Source organism: Podarcis vaucheri (assembly GCF_965113315.1).
Source record: "Podarcis vaucheri genome assembly, chromosome: 11".
Classification (NCBI taxonomy): Eukaryota; Metazoa; Chordata; class Lepidosauria; order Squamata; family Lacertidae; genus Podarcis; species Podarcis vaucheri.
Genome location: NC_138749.1, coordinates 51070380 through 51097026, shown reverse-complemented (window position 1 = coordinate 51097026; position 26647 = coordinate 51070380). Strand labels below are relative to the sequence as shown.

At 39.1% G+C, this 26647-nt stretch overlaps 1 protein-coding gene across 2 annotated transcripts in view; it reads right to left on the bottom strand.

Annotated features, from left to right (window-relative positions):
• Window positions 1-474: 474 nt before the first annotated feature.
• SLC12A2 (solute carrier family 12 member 2) overlaps window positions 475-26647 on the bottom strand; it is a 52424-nt gene continuing 26251 nt past the window's right edge. The window contains exons 10-27 of one of the 2 annotated variants that reach the window (XM_082191543.1): window positions 22793-22944; window positions 20231-20338; window positions 19610-19733; window positions 18898-18999; window positions 17188-17343; window positions 14958-15057; window positions 14298-14409; window positions 13215-13355; window positions 11985-12091; window positions 11168-11247; window positions 10245-10370; window positions 9279-9326; window positions 7793-7909; window positions 7563-7674; window positions 7014-7100; window positions 4808-4943; window positions 4566-4633; window positions 475-3195 (exon numbers count right to left, since the gene is read on the bottom strand). In XM_082191543.1, coding sequence (XP_082047669.1) covers window positions 3060-3195; window positions 4566-4633; window positions 4808-4943; window positions 7014-7100; window positions 7563-7674; window positions 7793-7909; window positions 9279-9326; window positions 10245-10370; window positions 11168-11247; window positions 11985-12091; window positions 13215-13355; window positions 14298-14409; window positions 14958-15057; window positions 17188-17343; window positions 18898-18999; window positions 19610-19733; window positions 20231-20338; window positions 22793-22944 — 2012 coding nt within the window. In that variant the 3' untranslated portion in view covers window positions 475-3059. The remainder of the gene's footprint in view (window positions 3196-4565; window positions 4634-4807; window positions 4944-7013; window positions 7101-7562; window positions 7675-7792; window positions 7910-9278; window positions 9327-10244; window positions 10371-11167; window positions 11248-11984; window positions 12092-13214; window positions 13356-14297; window positions 14410-14957; window positions 15058-17187; window positions 17344-18897; window positions 19000-19609; window positions 19734-20230; window positions 20339-22792; window positions 22945-26647) is intronic. The other variant, XM_082191544.1, reaches the window with a different exon arrangement.

Here is a 26647-nt window from a genome sequence, read left to right as displayed (position 1 = left end):
CAGCGCTACCCACATCCCAATGGTCCAGACTGTATGCTTTCACTGCTGCCTCCATTGCTACTAAATAGGCTCGATGATGAGCCCTCAACAATGTCCGATTGTATCCAGCTGGAGTTTTTCTGCACTCGTATATTTGAGCTGTCTCTCAACATGCTTCCTCGCCCTAAGCTCTGGAGCTATATTGACCTTGAAACTCTGGATGAAGACAGTCTATTTTTTAAATTCATAATATTTCTAAACATGCAACATGAGATTATTTCTATAGCTCCCATCCTACCCTGTTATTGGACAGTCAAATGCGACAACTGGATATTCGTTTTAATACTCGTTTTTGCCATGCTACCTAACCTTTTTTTCATCTACAGGTTACAGAAGCACTTTTTAAAACAGTGCATGAAATATCAAAAACTTGTAGTGTTTAGGTCTTCCTGGCATGTTACATGTTAGGTGGGGCTCAAATAAAGAGTATTGAAAACCAGAGGAAAGGAATTTATTAATAAAAATAGGCTGATTTAGGCAACCACAGTTAATTCACTCCCATTTATTGCAGTGATCCCTCCCCAATACAGAGTAGTAACTGCAATACTCAAGTTGTTAAAACATTAGAAAACCCATTGTGTGTGACAGTTACAGTACAATATTATCAAAATATGACATGACATTTTCAAACTGTGGAATAGTACCAACCAAGCTCAATCCTTAAATTAAGACCATAGTTCATTTTTAAATAAACAGAAAAGCATATAAAACAAATTATGTAAAAAGGAAAGCCTAATACAAACGTAACAAATAAATAATTGATTTTTTCAGCTACTTTCTAAACACTTCCTAATTTCATAAAATAAAGTTTCTGCTACAGAAATGGTATTGCTGAGTGTCAATGGAAAACAATTATTTCAAGTCATTACTGATTGGAACTTAAGAAAACATGGCGCCAAAAAGAAAAGATCAATTCATACTAACTAGAAATTGGAATGGCTATGTATCATAAAATTGCCTCTTGCTAACAAGTTGCAATTATGTTTATTGGAGTGTTAGAATAAATTGTACAATTGTTGTCTTGGTGTCTAGTATGGTATGTGTGTGTGAAGTACTGAGAATTCTCATGTATGAAGTAACCTTTATTAATTTACAGACTACATTTTGCTCCCATCCATATATGCATATTTAGATAAATTTGATTTTTTTACACAGCACACAAAGAGACTTTTCATTTGGTTCCTTTTACAGATAACAAGCAATGGTTTTCCTGAATAGCAAAATTTTGAATAAGTGTACCAGTGCACTTTTTCACGATAGCAGCACTAAGTTCATGCCTTACTGTCTGTACATAAACAATGGAAATAAAAGTTCAGATTAAATGAATAATTTTATGCCCCTCGTCACACCAATAAGCACTGCAAACTTGTAATTATCAATGCTATTACACATTGGGAATGCTTTTTAGGGGGAAAAAATCCTGTTCTTATTATAAGAATTCAAATTTTCTTTGAAAACTAGGTACTGGCATTGATTTACTCTACCTGGCTGCCAACTTGTATTGCACTTCTGAAAAGGGGAGAACACAAACAACATTGGTAAGACAATGAGAGTCGTAATTTACTAGAATACTAATCACTATCTGCAAGAATCACCTTGTCTCTGTAACTGGGACTACCAAAATAAATTTGTTCGTTTATTCTGATCTTACACAGTAAAAAATATTGTGTATTCATATTCTCTATCTTCAATATCCAAATTACAGGTGTTCATTCTAGCCCATATTACCCCGTATTAATGCCAAGAGACTGGGAAAGGGTTTGAGGCAACTCTTAACAGATAATAGGCATAAGCACTATTACAAACTAGTGAATAAAACCTCAAGTGATTCTTCAGTAAGCAATTCATCGAGTAAAAAAATATAAAGCAGTCAAACCACACACACACACAAATTGAGGGCACACAAATTGGCAGTTCTTGAATACACAAGGTCATCACGTACAAATTAAAACATAAGGTCAAGAGGATCAAACCTGAGTATTTAACAAGACTAAACATAGATTCTGACAACTGAAGAAATTGCCCTTGGGACACCTCTAATAAAACGTGGTCCATTTAAGCAGGTGAACAAACTGTTAACTTTATTTAGATGGTCCTTGAAAGATTGAAGTATCCTGTTAGGTGGCATATCATAAACGCGCCTGACATTTACATCATCATGTAACATAACTGCAGCTTCACAGTGGAACTGCAGAGTGAGGACTGGTCCACTAACCTTCAGCCAAAGTAGCCCAGTAGGAAATATATATATATATATATATATATATATATATATATATATATGATGAAATCTAAGAGGACCCTCTGTCAAAACACTTTAGCTTTATTCAGTGGTACAAATTGAAAAGTACAAAGTCCTAGATATCAACGTAACAAATTTGGTTGTTGTTTTTTTAATTACAGCCAACTTGCTCCACTTTTTAGCTTTGTCTCAGATCCAACAGAGATCTTTAAAAACAAAACACACCATTCCAAACAATAGGAAACATACAACAATAAAACTAATACCTCTATGGAAGACCAGAACGCAGCATTTTTTATTAAAATGGAAGTCTAAACTAAAAGAAGTTTGATCTAAAGTTTTAGCCAATGGCAGACTGACATTCTTTATAAATTTACAAAATAGAGTATATGGATGAAATTTGGTTAACTTCAGAAGGCACCTCAAGGCTAAAAGGCTTTTATAAATCTATAATCCTTTCGCTGATCAAAAATAAACACTTTTATTGCTGCCGCTCAAGTAGCAAAGAAAAACCTGTTTATTCATTCTTCAGTCCAGCAAGAAATCTTCCCCCATTAAGCAAGATTAAATTACAGAAGAATTAGAAGAAAACTGAAGCTTTCACAACTTTAGGAGTATAGTGACTTTCCTTGTGTGCTTTCAAGTCAGTGGAACAGTGAAAAAGAGTAGTCACTTTTTGCCTGTGTGTGATGTTAATATTTTAATCAAACATCTCAGTCTCTCCCACTTTAGGCACTGAAGTACCATTTCTTCACAGCTAAATGCTGCGCAGTAGTGCTTAGGAATAGAAGGTAAGAACACTCTGATGATTCCCACGGACAAGGAGAATTGGTGGCAGGTCCTTTGAAAGAGCTTCGATCCACGCCATGTATAGTGCACTTGATACTGCACTTTTTCGTGCTACTGGCAAACTCCTATAACCAAAAGAGGAATAAACTGGGCATTTTGTCAGGTTAACAGCACAACCAGATCAGTTAATGCAAAATGTCTCAAAATTACTGAGACTGACAGCCAGCGTTTATATTTTATTACAGAAGATAATTTTAAAACGATCTGTTACCCAAAAGATTTTTGCTGCTAAATAATGCTTATTAGAAGCAGAAGTAGCATTAACAGACAATACTCGTTTGGAGAATTATCTTCCAAATTTGTCAGATATGCTACTTTGCTACCATTGAAGGCAAGGCTGTAATCTTGGATGGAGTTATCTGAGAGTAAGACACGCGTACAGACAAACATGCACAGAATTAGATTGTTTCACTATTTGAAGAATTCTATCCCACCATTCAGTGCTACTAACCCCAAGGTAGGTTACGAGCATGTCAAAATCCTAAATACAATAACCCTCAAAAACTACCACTATTCTATTATCTGCCACTGTAGCTGAAGCAATATGCTATCTCTTTCTAATGCTTGTTTCCCTCTCCCTCTTTCCAGCCTACTATGTCTCCAGAAATATATTCCAGAGATTTGGGCACCTTCTGGAACAGTGTAGATCAGGCATGGCCAAACTTGGCCCTCCAGATGTTTTTGGGACTACAATTCCCATCATCCCTGACCACTGGTCCTGTTAGCTAGGGATGATGGGAGTTGTAGTCCCAAAAACATCTGGAGGGCCAGGTTTGGCCATGCCTGGTATAGATGGTGACCCTGTAAACTGCAGGGGGAAAGGAAATAAAAACATCTAGGTTTGCAGAACAGGAGTTTCTGCTCAATCCAACATTATGCTCTCAAACACAATGGGTGATATCCAACTAAGTCATACTCAATCCACTACTGACGAGTCCATCAGTTTCAACGGGTCTGCTCTAAGGTTAACAATGGTTATCACTGGCTACATCACCATGGCTGCCACTTATTTCTGCTGCACCAACAACCCTTTAACTCCAAAGTCAGAGGCATTCATAAATGTTTTCAAGCATCTCTTGTTTATCTACCATGTAACTACTTTTTAGAGGGAAACCTAGAAATTCAGGGTCTTCATATGTACGTTTATTAAGAGAACTTTGTGATGTCTAACTTATCGTGATTACAGCAGAATTACTGCCACGGGGACATTTTTGTGAAAACCTAGCTAGGTATTTGCCTCACAGAAAGTCTGTTGCTATGTTCTAATCAGGCAGCGCAACCACTGCATCATAACTTGGAGAACTGTCCCGTTTGTGAAATTCCATTCTGCGCAATCCTCAAGCCAACCCAATTATCTTTCCATAGGCACCAAAATTATTAAAACCTTTCCCAAACAGTGGTGTTGATGCCAAGAACCACAGAAAGCAGTACTTACATAACAATTAGATTAGCTGTGCTTGAATGTTCTTTCAGTAATTCGTTTAACCTAATCTGGCGTTGGCTCTGCAATTAAAATGAGAACATTTTAAACAGCCCAAACAGCAATTTTTAAAGATCAGTAAGTAGTAGATTTACCAATGTAGCAACTCAAAATGAATACTATAGGAATGAATACTCAAAATGAATACTATAGGAAGTTTAAATATTCCTATGTGGAAAGAGAGTTACAAAAAATACCTTTGTTTTGTATAGCTCAATTTCATTATCCGTGATTCTCCAAGGTTCATCTTCTTTCATTTTATCTGCAACATCTTGCTCTTTATCATCTTCATGAAGTCGGAATGGCTCAATCATTTCTTCAAAAGCTGCAATGCTAAAGATTATTTTAACATACCGCTGAAGTTAATCAGTCCTCAGACTCCTAACTGAAATATTTGTACAATGAAACCTGCAACTAAGATGCTTCATTAATTCAACAAGATAAATGTGACTTCTCTATTCCAAGCTAAACTGCACAATACAGACTTAAAGGCTGCACAACAGAACCACCGACTGGGATCCACGTTTGCTTTATGCAAACACCAAGGCTGCTTGGGCATTCCTACTGGATTTTAAATTTTTGATAAACTCTCCCCACCTTTGGACAGCAGGTCCCCCTCCGGTATCATAAAATGCTGTGACAACTCCGCTCAGTTTCAAGAGAATGAATTTTCCCGTGCAGAACAGGGGACTGTTTAAAAATCAAAACCCTAGAGCCTGTGTAAGGCGACAAAATTGCCATACACACAACTAACAAGGATAATAGCTTTTTTGCTTTTAATGAGAAAGCGGCCAAAATCCTCCGGTTATTTGGGAAGGAGGACACAAGGGGCAAAATATGCCCTCCCTCCTCTTCCATTACTAGGTGCTGCCACTCAATCCAAAGCCATCTCACTTATGCAACAGCCATATTATGTCTTTATGTTAGCAAAGCAAAGTGAAAGATTCCTATGTGAATTTTTAAAAAGCCAATACAATGAGTTCCTACGAAGCTGCATTTTAACCACCACAACTCAATCATATAAGTAGGATAGACAGACCAGCATATTGCAAAACTTTTATTCACTTTTTCACTCCATCGTAAATGCAAGCTGCTTTTTAAATTCTTGAGTTTCCAGCTGAATAAAAGCAGTCTGAGTTGCGGTGTGGTGAGGTGCTATTTGAAAAGAGGAATAGGAACGTTTTCTTCAGATTTATAAAATGGGTATTTTATTGGGGCTTTCATAGAGTCATAAAATTGTAGAGTTGGAAGGGACCCGTTCCAATCCCATGCAGGAATCTTTTGCCCAGCCTGGGACTTGAACCCACATCCCAAAGATGAAGAGTCTCATGCTCAATAAAACTGCAGAGAATGGATGCTGAATTGGGAAGTGTTCAAAGGCTGCTTTATCAACTCTTACAAAGAAGGCAGGAATATCAATATGCCAGCTCCAAGGTTGGCATCCCTTTTTTGCTGTTCTAGGGGCGTGTACTGGGAACCAAGACATGCTGCTTTGCTTCTCCACTGCACCAATAATGGCGGAGAAGGAACTGCAACAAGGAGGCCTGCTCCTGTAGAGGGGGAAATCCACAAAATTCTGTGGCCCCTGGGACCAGAGAATTGTGCCCTAAAGTAATCACTTCACACTAATGAATGGAATGAATAAATGCTCTGTTTGTGCAGAAACATTTTACTATTGTTCAAGCCATTTAATTTGCAAAAGAAAAATCTTAATATTTATATTGCTGTGGGTTTGAGGAAAGGAGAGTATTAGGCAAGAGTTCCATTTTAATCTTAAAAAGTCTGGTGAGTATGAATGCTGTACAACTCTTAATTATGCTCATTATTTATAAAGGCTTCTTCATTTCCATTCCATCACCTGCATTTTTACTTACTTTACTATTTATGTTTCTTCAAATTACAGCATAAGAGAAACGCAACTCTTTAAACCAAACATATGCATACATGTTTACATATTATAAAACCTTTCACGGTAACACATAAAATCACATACCATCACAGAAATCAGAAAAGATGCACAAACAAAAAAAGGAGGGCAGAGGAAAGAAAACTGGAGGCAAAGAACATGGGTAGACCTCTAAGCTCAAAGGAAAAATGCCACTTAAATCATCAAAAAGTTAACGTATTTCTTTTTTAAAAAGTGATAAGCTATGATAAGTGCATACACAATAGAAGGGTAGGGTGGAAATACCTAAAAATACAATAAATGAGTGAACAAAGTGTTGTGGCTTTTACTTTTATAAACTTAATTATGTGTCTCACACTAGCTGCTAGTGGCAGCTAAATGCTAGTGTAAATTGTCAATAATATTTTTTGGAAAATATAGGAAATGAATGCGCTCTCTCTCTCTCTCTCTCACACACACACACACACACACACACACATACATACAGAGAAACTTACTTTTCTTTCTTTGGCTTTGTATTGATATCACCAAGAACCGTGATATCTGAGAAATCTATCCGAAATTTGCTGAGCAGTGTAGCCATTCTAAAAGCAATTTTTAAAGCATAGTTAAATGTATATATTAAAACTGTACAGTCAAGATAGCTAAAATGGTTTGCATGCTTACAGAGGTTATCAGCTGGTTCTAAATTCTCATCACCAGATTATTTAAAAAGTTTGGATGCAATCCTACGCTTGGGAGTAAATGCCACTCTCTAAGCAGCGAGGCATATGACTGCACTGTAAACTTTTATAAACAAGTAGAAAATATTTGCCTCAAGAACCTTCAGTATTTAATAAGTTTCACAACAGAAACACAGGAGAGAAAAAAACTAATATTTTAAAAGGGGAATAATAAAATAAGCTATATAGCTAAATATAAGACTGAGTTTTTAAATCGTTGCTAATTATTAGGTCTGGTAAATAAGAGTACTGATTTCTCCTAACTAACAATCAACAAATCCATACTTGCCAAATGATAAAAGAATTGTACTTAATGAAACTTACGCTCTTCTGTCGTGATCTATTCTGTTTATTTTTCCACCAATGAACACTCTGATCCTGCAGTCTTTCCACTTTTTTTTGGTTGTCAGAAGATATGGAATCAACAGCGTCAAGCCTACATGAATAAAGAATTCTCACATAGGTTACCGTGTTAAGATTTGGCGGTATCAGAAATTATACACTACTTAGTTGCAGTATTATTATTATTATTTTAAAAAGAACTTCCATCTTACCCCCATCATCAAAAAGCCACCATACGTCAATATTATTTTTCCCTTGTTTCTTCTGAAACTGAGAACTTGCATCAAGCAATTTTTGATCAGCCATGTTCAAGGCCGGACCTTTGGGATCTGTAGAATAGAGAAGTGGCGTTTAAAAGAAAGCAAGAAAGGCAAAACTTTATTCCTGTCTCAAATGCAGAATATGGGTTACTTCTGCGTCCAATGTTGTGGGAGCGGCATTCTGCTTGTGCAACAAGACATCCCTTTCTTCTCCCCTCCGGCCCTCGCAACCCTTTGGAGCAGGTTTTGAAGATGCATGTGAGGCTGCAAAGGAGAAGAGAGGAAGGGAAGATCCACTAGGCAAGCAATGCTAGCGTATGAGAAAACAACTATGAATTTGTAGAGCCATCAAGTAATACAACTGGAGATGGGATAGGACACTCCCTACCTTTAACCAGGGGTGGCTAAGCTGTGGCCTTTTAGATGTTAGTACGTCAACTCCTACCAGTCCCAGCCAGCATGGCCAACAGGCAGGGAAGATTAGAAAAGTCCTGCAACACCTGGAAGGCCACAGGTTAGCCACGCCTGCCTTAAATCAAACCTCATGAAACCTGACGCAGGAGCATTTGCTCTCCTAGGAAGGGCAGAAAACACATGGCATCCCTGCCTAAACACCCAAATAAAAGTTATCACAGCTTTGCTCCTGTACATTGATTTTTCTCTTTTTAGAAAAAGTCTAGTGTGACAGATTTTCCATCCGCACCAGCTTAGCTCCCAAACCGCTCTGAAGTTCAGCAGTGAATATAATCATTTGTCTCAATAGTGGTTCATTGCCAAGGGGGCTGGAGCCACTGAGAAACAAGAAGGAGGTGTCACAATGCTCGTTATACCGGAGGTATAAAGAAGTACAAACTGTTTTTTTAAAAAATAAAAAAATTAAGAGGTACCTGCCTACCAAAAATTAAAATAGCCCAATGAACATGCTCAGTAGCCTCCAAGAATCACACAATATTATGTGTCGGTTGGGAAAATAGGGAAGGAAGATTAAGGTGGTCTTGGAGAGTAGTTTGGCCTTTTTCGGCCCCTCCGAACTATTGGTATCCCAGGAGGAAGACACTATTGTCTGGCAGGAACCTTGAAAAGGAGCTCTCCATTAAGAGAGTGAGGATACCTTGCAATATTTAACTAAAGATACCACATTATATATATGCACCAGAAGTCATCTATGGGCACTCTCTCACCTGGCTGTAGCTGAAGACAACTCTAATATTTAAGACAGCATTATGTTCCAATTCTTTCCCCATCCCAAAAACGTATCTTGTCCAAGAAACTCACCCAACCACCAAGGTTCCCATGAGCCCAGCAAGTACAAACTATTATCTTCTACTGAAGACATGTAAAATGTTATGACACATGAAACAAAGCGTGAGAAATTATAAACTGATGTTTACAGCATGAAAAAAATTGATTGAAAACAAAATATGGAAAAATGGCCTGCCTTTTTTCAAAAGTGGCTGCGTTGGAGTCTTGCCATCGTCGTCGTCTTCTGGATAAGGTTTAAAGGGGGGGGGGATTAAAAGGTTATTTTGCAGTATTAATAAAAATGTGGACTCTTCATTCTTTTTAGGATGCAGCATGAAAAGCCAAACAATGAATGAATTCAAAGCAATTGTGTTCATGAACGTAAGTGATTAGCATGTTAACATACCACTTTATTTAAGACACACACAAAGTTCTACCACATATTAAAAGTAGCTACACTATTAGCATTTTTTTCCATTTAAGATCCCTTTTCACTCTCAAAAGGGTTTGGGTTAGAAAATAGAGATGCTTGCTGCAATTTAAACATTTCCCTAACAGATATTTGGGGTGGGGAAGAGATGGGAATGATATCAACAGTTAGTCCCATAGCTTCTCCTCAAGACAAGATGCACCACTTGTGAAGTGCTTAAAGCATCTATAAGAGCAATTATTTAACAAAAGCTTTGCAACAGTTAATGGTAAAAAGAAGTTCTAAGAAGTTTTGGAAAATAAAAGTCAAACACATAACATGTTTCAAATACCATGACCAAAATTTCTGTACACGTTTACTACTAAAGGACTAATCTTTGATACCGTGGCTATCAGCTTAGGAAAGACATGTATGCTGTCGTGCCTCAATGCTCCAGGATGCTGTCTTACACACTGGGGTTTAAAAAATAGCTTGCCAAAGAGATGAAGTAGTAAGATAGTCTTTCAATGGGCCATCCTTGTTGTGTGGCAATATTCTTGCTAGTGACCGAAACACCAAAAAAAGTTGGACCCCTAAAGTGAGGCTCCCACAAGCTTACAATATCTTGCAGTGACACAGGATGAACTACCCATGCAAAACTCTGGATTGCAAATCTGACTTTGAAGTTAATAAAGGAGGACTATTATGATTTTTGCATTGATGCCAACAAAAATTCATTAAGTAAAATGTTACCTTTATGAATAGGAGCTTTTTCACTCACAGGCTTGGACGTTACTGTCTCAGTCTTCTTGCTATAGTCCACATTTACTATAATGTCTTTGGTTACTGGTGATTTTTCTTGGGACGACAATAATTCTTCTGTGAATATGAAAGATATACTATTCAGCATTTTTGCAAATTAGTTTACAAGCTGGGAGACAGCTCATAAGGAGAAATGGTCGGGAATAAGTTCAAGCAAGGACAAGGGAAAATATACCATATTTTTCGCCCCATAGGGCGCACCTAGTTTTTTTGGGGGGGGGGAATAAAGGGGGGGAAATTATTATTTTTTCCCCAGCCCCCAGAACAGGCTGCTATCCGCAAGCCTGGGGAGCCCAGCGGGAACTCCCGCCAGGCTCCCCAGGCTTGCGGATAGCTTCGTGAAGCCTGGAGAGCGAGACTGACCCCTCTCGCTCTCCAGGCTTCAGCGAAAGCCTGCATTTGCCCCATAGGATGCACACACATTTCCCCTTCATTTTTGGAGGGGAAAAAGTGCGTCCTATAGGGCGAAAAATACGGTACTATGGTTTTGCAAAACTTTAAACACCATACGTCACAAGACCACCACCACTTTGTTGACAAACCTAAAGCTGTGCTTTGGCTCAGCCAAGTTCATGTAACTGGGTTAAAGTATATTTTGTTCTTGCATGTAAATGGGAAAAAGAATGATGTTCACCTGGCGACTAGAAATTATTTAATAACACACCCCCCCCCGACACTTTAATGGAGCACTTACTGAAGTAATCAGTTGTTACTTCATCAGGCACTTAACACAAAGCGAGGCTAGAATCAGAAGGAATGGGACACTCAATATACTTTTGTCCCAGGTATAATTTGCTAATTTCTCCCAAAGACCAGAGATTAATTCATGATGGACAGCATTAAGTAAGGATTACCTTGCCCCTGAAGGTGAGAAATATCCAGACCTTCCCTCAGACGGATAACTACTACTCCATACTGAATGTCAAAGGCATCGCTGTAATAGAATAAACACATTTTGGGGAAATATATAAGCTTCCAAATATCAAGTGATTAACTTCAGCTGTAAGGACAAGTACTCTGGTCAGCAAAACCAGATGGAAAGAATCTCAAAAGGTCATTCCAGCTCCCGAAATGACCACACTGTTCCTACAAAGTGATTAATGAACCAATTTAAGCTAAGATGGCAGTGGATGCCTGCATGTGAATAATTCTGGCAGGCATGCAGCCCTTTTAGAGTAACCCCCCAACTTCTGTCTCTTCCTTTGTTCATGGGCTGCCCATTGCCAAAATCAACATCTCTTTTGGCACAATTTTGCTTTGATGGCAATGGGATCCCACCTGGAATAAGAATTTACGGTATTGTAACATATTCAGATTTGGGCTGTAAAACGTGGTCATGAAAATGGGTGCATGCTTCTGTCCTTGCCGAAATGGAATAGCTGCTTACAATTTTTTCCTGAAAATAGTGCTAAACTAGGCACTATCAGGTGCTGGCTCAGGACTCACTAGTGAGTCGTGGCCTGATTAAACCTGGGTCGCAACAAGAGCACTACTACCAGGCAAATATATATTAAAAGATTAAAGAAATGAGTCCCCAAATGCATGTTTGGGTTAAAAGTGGGTTCTGGGTCTGAAAAGGTTGATGACACATGAATCAGGACAACCGGTATATGCACTGGACTACGAGAGCTGCATCTTCACAGTCAGGTATATGCTTAGCCTTCTACTCACTGTAATAAGTTGATGTAGGTGTCGACATCGTTCATATCAGCCGATTGCCAATCTTTCTTAAATCCAAGAACAAGCGTGTTTGGTTTCATTCGTCCCAAACCTGCAGCCTAACAACAAAAAAACTCTACTTAAATCTTAGGGAGGTTATATCTATGTCTGTAAAAAAAAAGGTAAGCTACATGAAAAATGGGAATTTCCTTTCTATTCTAGTGATGAAAGTGGCAGGGGGAGATGAGTAGGAGAGAACACCATTTTCCTGCCCTATCTAGTAATATAATAATATAGTAATAATCTAGACCTGTTGGAGATCCTATGACAGCTGTGGCTACATCTGAATGTAGTCTTTACCATTAGATAAATGGCTGGGATAAGAAAACTGGCCTTGCGAGCAAATATAGTCCTTTTCTTCGGGTGACAGTTTCCTTCTTCCCTATAGGGCACTAACTCAAAACCTGCGTGCCTTCGTGAATATTACAAACCCTCACTGTTGGTGATTTTTCCTGACTGGCAGCACCCACACCATAAGGATCTGGGCCATCAAGCTGTCTAGCTATCAACCCAGTATTCCCATCTCCTTGGACAGAACATGTGCCTGCTACTGATGTGAAAACCATTATGTTGCTTTCTAATAGACAACTGCATTCATGTTGCAAACCAACTGCAAGGAGTGGGGAATTGAAGCTGGTTTAACTGCTTTACCCGAAGCCCTACTAAACTCATTAGCGAGGAGGAAGTTAGAGCAGCATGCTCCCCCAATCCTTTTTTTTTTTTTTAAGTTTCCCTCTCATTTTTTCCCAACAGGGAAGAAGCGAATGCCAATGATTAATACGTCTCCTTGGTCCACATGGCAGTGGGAGGATGAAAGACCTCTACCCCATGAATTGTGAGGGTCAGAAACCTTTAGAATTATCTCCAATCAAACAGGAAAAAGGTTAACAGAGAACTGGGTTGCAAGAGCCCTGCTTTTCTACGGGGATTAGAGAGGGCAGGTTCTCCACTTTTTTAAAAAAACACTTCCCAATGCCTGGAATGTTTTAGCCTTGCTTTCAAACCTAGAATCCCAGGATGTGATCAATTTCTGACAACCTTTCTCCACCGGACAACTTTGTTACTTTGCAAAATTGAATTATATATTTATTAAATTGTGGTGTGTACAATGCAGCTAAAAATACAATGCTCAGAGCAGATCACGAAGCAGCACAGAACTCCTCACTTTATATGACCATTTACCTGCATTAGGTATTGCGCACCATCTCTCAAATCCTCTGCATGCACTGGAGCATAAAAGGCTTTCATTTTATTTTTAATAAGCCACCGCTGGTACCTGGCCAGGTCTGTTGACAATTCCTTCATAGCCTGCCTGCGAGGGCCCTGTGAAAAAAGTGTGGGGAGGGGAGCACACAATTAAAAAGACACGGAAGCAAGTTCTGGATGACATCTTTAAGTGAGGATTTCTTACTGAGAAAAACAGATGGGCTCTTTTAGTGTGGCCAGTTCAAATGACATGTTATCGCTTAGACCAGTTACCAGATAACATATCAGAATCAGTACCCTGACAATGAACCAGAACTTTAAAAATATTCAATTCTGCTACTTTCAAATTAGAGGATACACTTTATTTTAAATCTTCATGCTGCTTGCTGCAGAAAAGACCCTATTTAGTACTTTAAAGTTTAGGTATTTGTTGGGCACTACCAATTTACTTCTTATCAATTATTTGTGCAATTCACCCACCACCTTCCACGGATACATATATACATGCACATACCGCATTGGGCTGACTATAAGCCGCACCTTTAAAATTCAAGGCTTATTTGCGGGTGTGGCCTGCCTCCCGGCACTACCGCCCTGAACGGGGAGCGCTTGGCAGCCCACTCCCCAAGCCGGTGCCTGGCTCCGAGCGTGCTGTGTGCCCATCTCCTGGCACTACCGCGCTGAACAGGGGGCACCGGCGCTCTGCTCCGAATATAAGCCACACTTGAATTTTCAGTCAGAATTTTTTTTTGGGGGGGGGGGAGTGTGGCTTATATTCGGGCCAATACAGTACATGCAGGCAATACATTATCAATAATATCCCAACCTAATACTTCTACGTTTCAAGTATTTTCTTGTATTATGGTATTTTTATGAATCCAGCGCTCTTCTATAGGCACAGCTTTCCCCAAAGCGTACCCCAATAACCTAGCAAATCTCAGCTTTTCCTCTTGACACATCATTTTATCTGTATGCTTGCATACTACTTATTATTACACAACTATAGATTGTTTTCCAAGTGCTATGGTGTAAGAGGAAAATTATTATTCACAGACTTACCATATGTATGTGACCGCAGATCATCAATCCTACATTCTTGGTGAAGGCATGTACTAGATGAAGCAAAGCCGGACGTGAGCTTGGAGCACCACTCATTACAAGGCATTGTGGCCTAGTTTTAGATTAAAGAGAAAAATTAGTGTGTACAATCATTTCTTACAGGAACCCAATCACATATGTTAATAAGCTAGATACTTAAATACCAATGTTGTTTCTTTTGTTTCTGTTTCTATCTTATGTGGGGTTTTTTGCCTTTTTTGTCGTAAATTGCCCTGTGATCCTTGGATGAAGGGCAGTAGACAAAGGAAAGGGGGGGGGGGAGAATAAATGTTGGCTGCATAAAATATCGGGGAATTAGCTCATGATGCCATGATATTGATGCTGAATAACATTAGCTCAAAGGAAAAAACATTACAGACAAGCTTCTTTCTGCCCTGTTACTACTGCAAAGCATGCCTCCAGAAAAGTTGTTGCAATAGTGCAAGCAGATTAGAATACACCAAATACTGTGTGAAACCACTTTCCGTGCTTACTAGACAAGAGCTATAAATTGGTCCTCACTTTCAGAACACTCTATTTCAACGGTCTGCACTGTTTCACTGATAGTTATACTTGTATCTCAAAAGTTCAACTGTATTGTCAAACATCTATTGATTTTACCTGAAGTTTTTCACGTGGTCTTCTACACCAGTAAGGCGAACAGCATGCTGCAATGCATTTAGGTAAGTCAAGGCTTGAGTTGAAGACCCCCAATTTACATCTGTAAAAAGAATGGTTTTTCGTTGAGACAGAAGAGGTCAACTGAGGCAAATGTGCCTCAGTCTTATTTCAGAATGAACACAAAATGTGACATTTTAGTGCCCCTATTTGTACTGCTACCTTGGCAATTGAGCTAAAATCACAAGCAGTTTGGAAGGGAGCAGCCAAGTTATCTAGATTAAGTCTAGTTGTTTCAGTGTTGGAGTGTTTAGGAGGAAATATTATTTCCTAAAATGGGAGAGGGTAGCTAAAGCTCCCTAAAGTATTTTGTTAGCATTTAGTGACAATGTGTTTTTAAGGTCAAATATGTATTTTGAACATTTGGCAAACTTCATTAGGTTTGCTTGAAGTCACCAAATTTAAGACCCAAGATCTTAATATAGAGTCTTTTGAGATCAAGAAAATTATCAAACAATTTTGTACACTCTCTCACACTACTTCTGGTCACAGCTGTGCCTCTTGCCTTAGAAAAGGGATCTGATTAATAACCTGACAAATGTTAATTATTACTGAAGCACTTGTTGGCATCCGTCTGTCTTGGGAGACAATGGAGCAGTGCACCTTCGGGGGTAAAGTCAAAACGTTGTACAGTTATAGCAAAGCCCTGAGGTTCATCATATAAGAGCGTTCATAAAACCCATACATAATTAACTTTTAATACTGAAGTTCTCTGTTCCTATATGCTTGAGATCTTGGCATGTACAATAATTTTTGTGCCCCCCCCCCCCAGAAGCAATAACAGGTCACCATCCAATTATAAAAGTTTTAAAAAACTGCAATTAAGTTTATGAAGTCACACAAAGACATCAAGCAATATTTGAAAATAAACCCTATTGAGGAAATTTGTTAGCCTTGGGAAATATGGGCTACTTTAAAGGAACTGTTTGTATTCTGAATTTGTAATAAGCCTTCAACTTATTCAAGTTGTCTATTTTTTATTACTTGCCTGAGGGCCAATTCAGATGCAATATTCAGCATTCACATGACCACTTTTTGAAGTGACCCTATAGCTTTAACCATATAAAATGTTTATCTCAGAATGGGCTAACCACCTTTTTTGTGGTCAAATTCTGAGAGCAACACTAATTCATCTAAAAACCCCTAGACATGCAAGGTTGCCTATGGGGGTGGCATAAGAAGTACAGACTTGTAATTTCAGAAACCTCCAATATTATCTAGTGCTTCATGTTAGCTTCTTCCCTTATTTTAATGATGAGAATAACCTTTGGAAAGGTCTTATTCATCTTCTAATTTTAAAGATGCAAGCCAATTTGGGAAATAAAACTTTTTTTCTTTTTGTAAAGCACTCGATGTATCTCTTGATCTAGAGATAGCCATCAAAGGTGGACACATGCAATAGCACCGCAGATTTGTCTGCCCCTCCCTTGCCCCCAGTGTTCCCATTACACATGCAAACCTCCCCTTACACACAGAGACAGACACACAAGTGAAGAACACTACACACTCCTTGGACAGAGCAGTGCACTTTAAGAGCTAAATTCATAGTCAGCTGAACTTGGAAAGTGCATTCTGTGCACTGTAACTTCAGAACAACCCTAAATAAACTGTTAAATGAATATAGTGGGATTCATATGAGGGTGGTTTTTTCCTCTCTTGTTCCACACCTCCCTTGCTGACATGCAATGACAATGAAAAAGTAGGTGAGTCGGTAGAGTCCTGACTGCTCACTTCAGAGGCGTAATAGGCCACCGGCCTTCTCATCAGCTCAATCCTAACCAGCAATACTGTCTTTCATGTCAGAATACACAGATCAAAGACTAAGGTATCAAAATAGGTTTCTTAATGCTATTCCTTTTCTAGTTTGTCAAAGTGTTTCTTTCAAGGACACTGTACTTTCCCACTTTTGTCACACAAATATTTAGGGTTTCCTAAGGAAAATGGCCACCAAGCTCAAACACTTTCTGAATATCTACCACTTTCCCTGTTACCTTTTAAACAAAGTTAATACAATTTACAGAGCCTAGTCAATTTTCTTTTCTTAAATAGCACTGAAGGGAAACAGAGGGGAATCATGTACTGTATATGAAGTAGACTGAATATGTTTAAAAACAGCATTGAATCAAACCATAAATCCAGTCATTGGCCTAGTGTCTCCTAGACATGAACCCACCTGGCTTCTTGTAAGTTACATAAATGTAGAGTCCTAGAACGATGACATATGTGAGGAGTGCTGCCCACCAGTTAATGACAAACATCACTATACAGCAAAGTATTGCTCCAACTAGAGACACCCACATGTTGTAGTACTTAAAAGCAGGACGCCAGCCTATTCAAAAAGCAAACACAGAAATTAAGAGCACAAACAGAAAGCTTCCCCTTCAGTGTGGATCCACAACCCCCACATCCCCCAGCATTTTAATAGAATAAACACACGTAAATTGCCAACATTCTGGTTATGTGTATGATATGCACATGATTAAATACCAACAAAATAGAGCAACGGGTGAAAAGGGGTACATTGCCTTGGTCTGCACATTACACTAAGCTAAACCATGGCTTAAAGCTGTGCCTTCGAAGAGGAGATCACAGCTGCTGAGCTCCACCTCTGGGTCCTCCCACTGCTACTCTTTCATGACAGCATTCGAAACTCCCTTTGTTCCAGGCGGATTTTGAGACAGGGAATTTCATTAGGGCAAGCAGTTTCTGAGCTCTGGGTGCAGTACTCCGCCTAAGATTCCAGATTAAAACTACCATGTGGAAGGAAGGGAGGATCTTTCTCTGCCTCCCCACTTCCAGCCACTCTCTTAAGACCCTCTTAAAAATATTAGGGGGGCAGGCAGGTGAAGCATGTCTTTGGTTTTTTGCAGTCTTCAGATGAGGACTAGACCATGTGAAAAATGAGCCTAAGATTTTTGCTGAAGTTCACTTTCAGCTTTATATTCTTGTTATAAAAAAAGTGTGCCTAGACATTCCATTGCTGCGACCATAACCTAGCTTGAAGGTGCCATTTAGCTCCTAGCTTTCATATCTCAGTTTTTAGCACTGTTTCATGAGCTAAGTGATAGCTTGACTTAGCATATTGTCTGAACCTGGCCTCATAGTTTGTCTTGCTCCAGACAAACCATGAGCAGCTACCAAAATTTGTCCTGGGGCTTACCGCTTGTGGTTTGTCTGGAGAGAGCAACCAAAGGAAACGTTTCACTACCCTTAGCAAAAACACAAGTTGAAAGGAACAGAGTTAAGGGAAAACACTCAATTATAGATGGGTATACATACAGATAATATTCCGTAAGATAAAATGAACAGTTCAAAGGAATGTAAGGAAAGCACTTCTTTATCAGGTATAGGCCACTGCCAATTAAAACTGAACTAAATTTAACTGAATTAAAACTAAAAATGTAATGGTCAGATATGGTTCAATATTTAGTCTTCTTCAGTGGCCTGCTACTATCCTTATTCTCCTATTATTTACCTGGAACATGCAATCACTTTCAAAGATCAGTGAATTTCAGTTCAGACATCCACTTTGAATCAGACAAACCACAGATCCAGGGTCACAGCACTGGAAGGAGGATCAGAGGAGGAGAACAGCAGCCACAATCTCCTCTCCAGGAACCTTCGTTCTCATGTCTTTGCACTAAGCAATAGTTTGGCTTAGCATTGCAGGAAAACCAACCCATAGTGCATATCGTAAAATTTCACGTTGCTTTCATGCAGATTGCTATCCACAATCTAGTTAGCTGAACAGTTACCTTTTTTAAAAAAAATCCAGTTCAACATGTTGTGCAATTACTTAAATTATAAATTAAAGGCATTTTAAAAAGATGCTTTTGCCATCACTGATTTCAAGTGATCAAGGGAAGCAATATAAAATTCATACCTGGAGACTTTGCAAGAGAAGCATGGAATACAGAGAAATTAATTAAGGCATAGGAAGCCAAGAAGAAATTGGAAATAATGGGAGCGATTACATTCAGTTCAGCTGTAAAAAAAGAAAAGAAATGGAGAATTATATTAAATTATATACTAAATAGCTGTCATAAGAACAGAATTGCTGCTTTGATTGTGGGCTCTCTGCAGTCCCTCTCCAAGATTATGCGATAACTTAAACGATGGAAATTCATTTCCAGAAAATATGGCAATGGCCGCCATTGGGAGGGATTAGAAAATATTCATTTAAGATAAGGCTACTAATGGCTACTATTAATGATGCGTATATATTACTTCCAGAATCAGAGGCACTATGCCTCTGATCACCAGTTGCTGGGGAAGAACAGTAGGAAAGGGCTAACTGCCTTCATGCTTTACTTGTGGCCTTTCATAGTAGCTTGTTTGCCACTCTAGGAAACAATGCTGGACTATAGGGATAATTCAGCAGGGCTCATATGTTCTTAGTTTTCCCAAACAGAAGCCACCAACATTAGTGGTTTGGGGGTACATTCCCTCTCCATGAAACAGGTTATGTATCCTCTATTCATAGTGAACCAGATAATTATTACATGGGATTAGACAACATAGACCATATTAGATGCTCCAGATAAACTTATACCACAGAGAAATATCCCTCTTTTTAGAATGGTGTATTAACCAACCAATTAATATGAATCCAAGAGCAATCAAGAAGGTCAGCAGATATCCTCGTAAAGGCTCGTTATTCTTCCCATAACCTTTAGCAAACATCAGGAAGCCAGGATAAATATTGTCTTTACACAAAGCCTAGAAGAAGAGAAAGAAGATGATGTTAACAATTAAACTATGGTCACATAGATATAAATCAAGGCATCAAATCTGAATAATGCAATGCCATGTGAAGAATGTAATTAACATAAAAACTGTAGTAACTGCAGACATCACTAACTCAGTGAGGTCTTGGGTACCATGGGAAAAGTTAGATGGTGCACAGTGGAAGTCAGCTTTGCTACAATTTAGTTACCTTTAATGCAAGCCTAAATCAAATTGATTTCAATATGGAAACTGAGTGCCTTAAGTTCTGAAAAACAGTCAGTGATTTGCGGGAAATAACTGAGAAACATGTGTTAATAGAATACATTTGAAAGCCTTGATTTCTTAGTTTAGCTATGGGACCAATCCAACAGTATATTGAGAAGCAGTGAATAAACATCACACCCTTAGGATTTAGAAAAGTAATGTTTGAAAATATATCCAAAATTTAAGTTTGATCAGGCTTGCTACAAACAACTCAAGATTCTTACCTGGAAGATTTTAGGTGCGCTGACGAGAGATGCTAATGCTGAAGAAAGGGTGGCTGAAAATATACCGGCTGATATCAGAGGTGCAAATCCTGATACCATGCTCATTACCTGGAATAAGAATGTAACTTTAACAAGGGCAGTTCAAACACTTTAACACCTTTGTGGCAACGTTGTGTTAATATGAAGCAGCATGCACAATTTTCAAATGCTATGACAACTATTAGAGCATTCAGAGAAGGCACTAACATTGCTTTACGAATACAGTGGTGTCCCGCAAGACGAATGCCTCGCAAGACGAAAAACTCGCTAGACGAAAGGGTTTTGCGGTTTTTGAGCTGCTTCGCAAGACGAATTTCCCTATGGGCTTGCTTCGCAAGACGAAAACGTCTTGCAAGTTTGTTTCCTTTTTCTTAACACCGTTAATACAGTTGCGACTTGACTTCGAGGAGCAACTTATAGAACGCGGTGTGGTAGCCTTTTTTGAGGTTTTTGGTGATTTTTGAAGCTTTTCCAAAACTTTCCCGACGCCGTGCTTCGCAAGACGAAAAATTCGCTAGACGAAAAAACTCGCAGAACGAATTAATTTCATCTTGCGAGGCACCACTGTAGTTAAGTGTCTGAATTTGCTCAGTTCTTGTTCCTTCCTCATCTTTTATTGTTCTGTATTCTAATCCTTAAGGCAGGGACCATGTTGCTTTTAAATCTTTGGACAGCAACCAGAAACCATAGATGCTTTAAAATAAAAGCAAGCAACAATGATATGGGCATTATTTCTTAACTTTGGCAGCTCTGACATTGTTGACTACTTCTCGTAAATAGTGAATGTAGTGCAACAGCTAAATACTGGCTTTGAAGAAGAAATCTCTTCTGCCAATGAGTTTTTTTGGGGGAAATATGATCAATAATCAGAGCAACTGCATAACTTCCTCCCTTTCACTGAAGTTTCTGCACAAGCCTCACATTAAAGGAGGTGGGTGGAACTGCATAGCAGCCATGCTTTGTAGATTATGTACATTACTCTGAACTGGAGTGCTTTTGCAGAACTGTCATGCTGCAAGTTTGGGGTTTATTTTCCAATGAAACTCTGTATTTTCAAGATACTGATAATACTAGTACTGCTGTTCTGCACACAACTGACAACTTTGAAGAAAGCCAACTTCTGTTTTAAAAATAGTGAAAATCTGATTGGCACGTTCCAGCTATGCAGCTAACCCAGATTTGTGGCTTTTAAACAAATACCAGTTTTTAAATAAAGTCTGGCACGACTACTCCTGAATAAATTGCCTCTTTCTTTGCAGTATCTTTCTGTCAAAGCACCCACTAATGTTTTAGAGTAGTCACTGATAACTGCTTCAGCTGCTTTTGATCCAAAGTGACATAATCTCAGAAGGTAAACTCGTTACCTAATTCAGCCAAGTAAGTAGATGAAAGCCCTTTAAGGCCTAAGTACTTTATCTTAACTGAGCTATTATACTTAAGTATATGAAAGACTATCATGGCTATGACTTTCACTGATCTTAGAAGTCAAATTCAGACTATCTAGAACAGAGATGAAGTAGGCAATATGACCAGATGCAATCTGACAACAAAGTAAATTAAAGGGAATTTAAAAGAGTGATTATTGCTTGCCGGACCTACAAACATCCTACTTTTGCCTTTGTCAAACTTTTCTTTGCAATTTTTAATATTTCAAAAGCCTGCATCTCTGGTCTCTGTTTGACCAGAAATGACAGTGGGAACATGTCTTTATACTAAGTGTTTACACTAAGCATTCTAAAATATTCCAAAAGCCTGTCGTCCAGCCACAATGGTTCTAAATATACAAAATAGTTTACACTTTGAAAAAAGAAGGAATCCTAGAGTTGTAAAGCAAGGGTCATCTAGTCCAACCCCAGCAATGCAGGAATCTCAACACGTGCCCCCCATCCATTTTGAAACCATACCAGACCCTACTTAGCAGTTTTATCTAGAGATTATGAACTTTACACATGTGAAATTCATATTCTTGTAGACAGATTGCAATTTCAGACTTCAGACTTCTATTTAGAGGGGGGAAATGCGCTATTTCAAACTTTTGACCACTAGTCACACATTCTCTTTCTCATATGCACGTGAACACAAAGTGAAGTGAGGGAGATACACTATTTTTAATCTATTTCATGCGCTCTGCAAATGATTTAGTTCGCACACATTAAACTAATTCACAGACTGGAATGTAATTATCTTGATATTGCACTTCTCCAGTTGTTGTGATGCCGTTATCAGCTCAAAATGCATGAAAATACCTATTTTAAGATTAAATGTACTCCAATAAAATATGTACTTAAATACCAATCTTTGTACAGGTGCTTTTAAAAAAACCCTCACAGATTAATGTGAACAGGATGGAAAAAGGTATTATGAACATGGTTGGCACTGACTAGAAATAAGACTGATCAATCCCTCCCTATTTTACAGTATATTAAGATTTCTCTACATGTATTTTGTAAGTCATGCACAAAGTGCATAAAACATTTTAAGCAATTGCAGTTGAACATCTCAGGGTTAGAAATCACCGCTCACCTGGAAGTTGTTCATTAGCCCATAAGGACACCCTCCTTTTTCACATGAGGAGAAATCAAAGTTAAGCTTACAAGCTGCAGTGGTACAGTTTGTCAGCTCACCAACAAATGTGTCATTAATGCTCCCAGTGGCATCTCGAACAACACAAGCACCTAGAGCAGAGGGAAACAGAAGCAGTGACCTTCCAAGCAATTAAAGCAAACTGCATTATATTTCTCCTTGGTATATTCCAATGGAAATTGAAATTTCAATCAAGTTACTTCTACCCTCCAAAGTTATTGTAAAAGTAAGTATGGCTTGTCACAAAATGAATTTTAGAGCTATAGCACTGTTGACAAAGAGGTGAACAATAAAGGCATTCATTCTTTTTGGATTATAAATGTTGGTGCTGCAGTCCTATATCTACTTTCCCTCAAAGTAAGCCTACAAGGGGACTTTTTGCCATGCGTTCACCTATAGTGTTGTGTTGTGTTGTTAGAGAAGAGCCGAAAAGCACAGGGGTAATAAATATCTTACTCAGCCCACAAACTCTTGAGAATCACAACTTTCATCATAATTTGAGTCCCCATAAGTTTATACCAAAAGACATGACAAAAATATGTACACAAGATAGCTCCTATTGCTTGAAATGTAACAAATTCAAAGCCAGTCTCAAGAATTTAAGATGATTCTCTCTTTTTCTTTTAGATTTTAAGATTGTCATCTTTGCTTGTTGAAGACTTCCACACTTTGTAAAATGCTAGAAGTTGTGTTCTCAAAATAGATTCTCCCATACTAAGAAACCTTGGAGCACAAGTTCTCTTTACATCTAAAGGCATACAATATATATATTTGCCATGATCCAATGAGTAGAAAGAATTGGACTTTTACAATGTTTTAAGTCCATTGATATACCACTTTCCGAAAAAGCTTTAGGTAGCCTGCACGAACAAGATGACAGCGAAAGAAGTTAAAAGTGAAAATGCTGGAATTCAACCAGTCTTTGGGAAAAGTAATCTCTGAACTCTGAACATCTGTCTGTGCTCAATTTGCAGTTATTGTTGATCACTTCAAGTAACAAAACAACAACACTACTGGATAAAATGACATGCTGCATTTTCCTCACTGCCTCACCTTTGGACTGGCTTTCTTATACTTTCAATATTTCATTTTAAAAATCTAAAATCCATTTTTATAATGCTGTCACTAAATGCCTGGTTGCTGGTTTACCTGCCCAGTCACTGGAATTCTGGTTAGTTGTTGTTCCCCTTTTCAGGTGTGAATGAATGCACAGGCAACGTATCTTGCCAAACCCTCTTTCCCCTTCCCCATCCATATATATATCTACGAAAATCTACGAAAGCATATATATATATATATATATATATATATGCAGGTTTTGGTGTCTTCGGGTGTCTTCCCGTGTAAGAGTCGGGGTGTCTGTGCGACGTTTCGACGAGGTCTCACTCGTCATCTTCAGGCTGGTGCTTTCGGCTTCTTGTTAGTTGTTTGCATTTGTCCCAGAGTGCAGGGTGGATTTTGTTACATAGTTTGAGGTGAAGAGTGAGCAGATCTTTGTTGGTTTGGTTTAGTAGGTATCTTTTCTTATGTATTTCGTAGTTCGTTTCAGGATCCTTTCGGTAGCTGGGGTTTTAGAGTGGAATTTAAGTTGGAAGCATGTGGGAGTTAAGTTGTTGTCTCGGCAGTTGCGTAGGAACAGGAGATCACATAAGATGGTGGCTCTTCGGATTTCTAGTTTCTCGTAGGTTCTTGTCAGCTGGAAGGTTTCCTCCCCGTAGAGGTGAGATATTTGCTTTCGTAGATTTTCACGGGTACAGGAATGCAGGTTTTGGTGTCTTCGGGTGTCTTCCCGTGTAAGAGTCGGGGTGTCTGTGCGACGTTTCGACGAGGTCTCACTCGTCATCTTCAGGCTGGTGCTTTCGGCTTCTTGTTAGTTGTTTGCATTTGTCCCAGAGTGCAGGGTGGATTTTGTTACATAGTTTGAGGTGAAGAGTGAGCAGATCTTTGTTGGTTTGGTTTAGTAGGTATCTTTTCTTATGTATTTCGTAGTTCGTTTCAGGATCCTTTCGGTAGCTGGGGTTTTAGAGTGGAATTTAAGTTGGAAGCATGTGGGAGTTAAGTTGTTGTCTCGGCAGTTGCGTAGGAACAGGAGATCACATAAGATGGTGGCTCTTCGGATTTCTAGTTTCTCGTAGGTTCTTGTCAGCTGGAAGGTTTCCTCCCCGTAGAGGTGAGATATTTGCTTTCGTAGATTTTCACGGGTACAGGAATGCAGGTTTTGGTGTCTTCGGGTGTCTTCCCGTGTAAGAGTCGGGGTGTCTGTGCGACGTTTCGACGAGGTCTCACTCGTCATCTTCAGGCTGGTGCTTTCGGCTTCTTGTTAGTTGTTTGCATTTGTCCCAGAGTGCAGGGTGGATTTTGTTACATAGTTTGAGGTGAAGAGTGAGCAGATCTTTGTTGGTTTGGTTTAGTAGGTATATTTTCTTATGTATTTCGTAGTTCGTTTCAGGATCCTTTCGGTAGCTGGAAAGCAAATATCTCACCTCTACGGGGAGGAAACCTTCCAGCTGACAAGAACCTACGAGAAACTAGAAATCCGAAGAGCCACCATCTTATGTGATCTCCTGTTCCTACGCAACTGCCGAGACAACAACTTAACTCCCACATGCTTCCAACTTAAATTCCACTCTAAAACCCCAGCTACCGAAAGGATCCTGAAACGAACTACGAAATACATAAGAAAAGATACCTACTAAACCAAACCAACAAAGATCTGCTCACTCTTCACCTCAAACTATGTAACAAAATCCACCCTGCACTCTGGGACAAATGCAAACAACTAACAAGAAGCCGAAAGCACCAGCCTGAAGATGACGAGTGAGACCTCGTCGAAACGTCGCACAGACACCCCGACTCTTACACGGGAAGACACCCGAAGACACCAAAACCTGCATTCCTGTACCCGTGAAAATCTACGAAAGCAAATATCTCACCTCTACGGGGAGGAAACCTTCCAGCTGACAAGAACCTACGAGAAACTAGAAATCCGAAGAGCCACCATCTTATGTGATCTCCTGTTCCTACGCAACTGCCGAGACAACAACTTAACTCCCACATGCTTCCAACTTAAATTCCACTCTAAAACCCCAGCTACCGAAAGGATCCTGAAACGAACTACGAAATACATAAGAAAAGATACCTACTAAACCAAACCAACAAAGATCTGCTCACTCTTCACCTCAAACTATGTAACAAAATCCACCCTGCACTCTGGGACAAATGCAAACAACTAACAAGAAGCCGAAAGCACCAGCCTGAAGATGACGAGTGAGACCTCGTCGAAACGTCGCACAGACACCCCGACTCTTACACGGGAAGACACCCGAAGACACCAAAACCTGCATTCCTGTACCCGTGAAAATCTACGAAAGCAATATATATATATATATATATATATATATATATATATATATATATATATATGCAAACACTTATGCTCATCAATCTGTGATGCGAACCGCACTCTGGGTAAGAAACAATAATTGATGATGGATTGACCTGAACATACAGTCACTGTAAATTAACTGTTTTGTTAAGTGGTTGTTTCTGTAACATGGTAGAAGAAGAGGAGTTTGGATTTGATATCCCGCTTTATCACTACCCTAAGGAGTCTCAAAGCGGCTAACATTCTCCTTTCCCTTCCTCCCCCACAACAGTTACAGATAGGTAGTCGTGTTGGTCTGCCATAGTCAAAATAAAAAAATTCCTTCCAGTAGCACCTTAAAGACCAACTAAGTTAGTTCTTGGTATGAGCTTTCGTGTGCATGCACACGAAAGCTCATACCAAGAACTAAC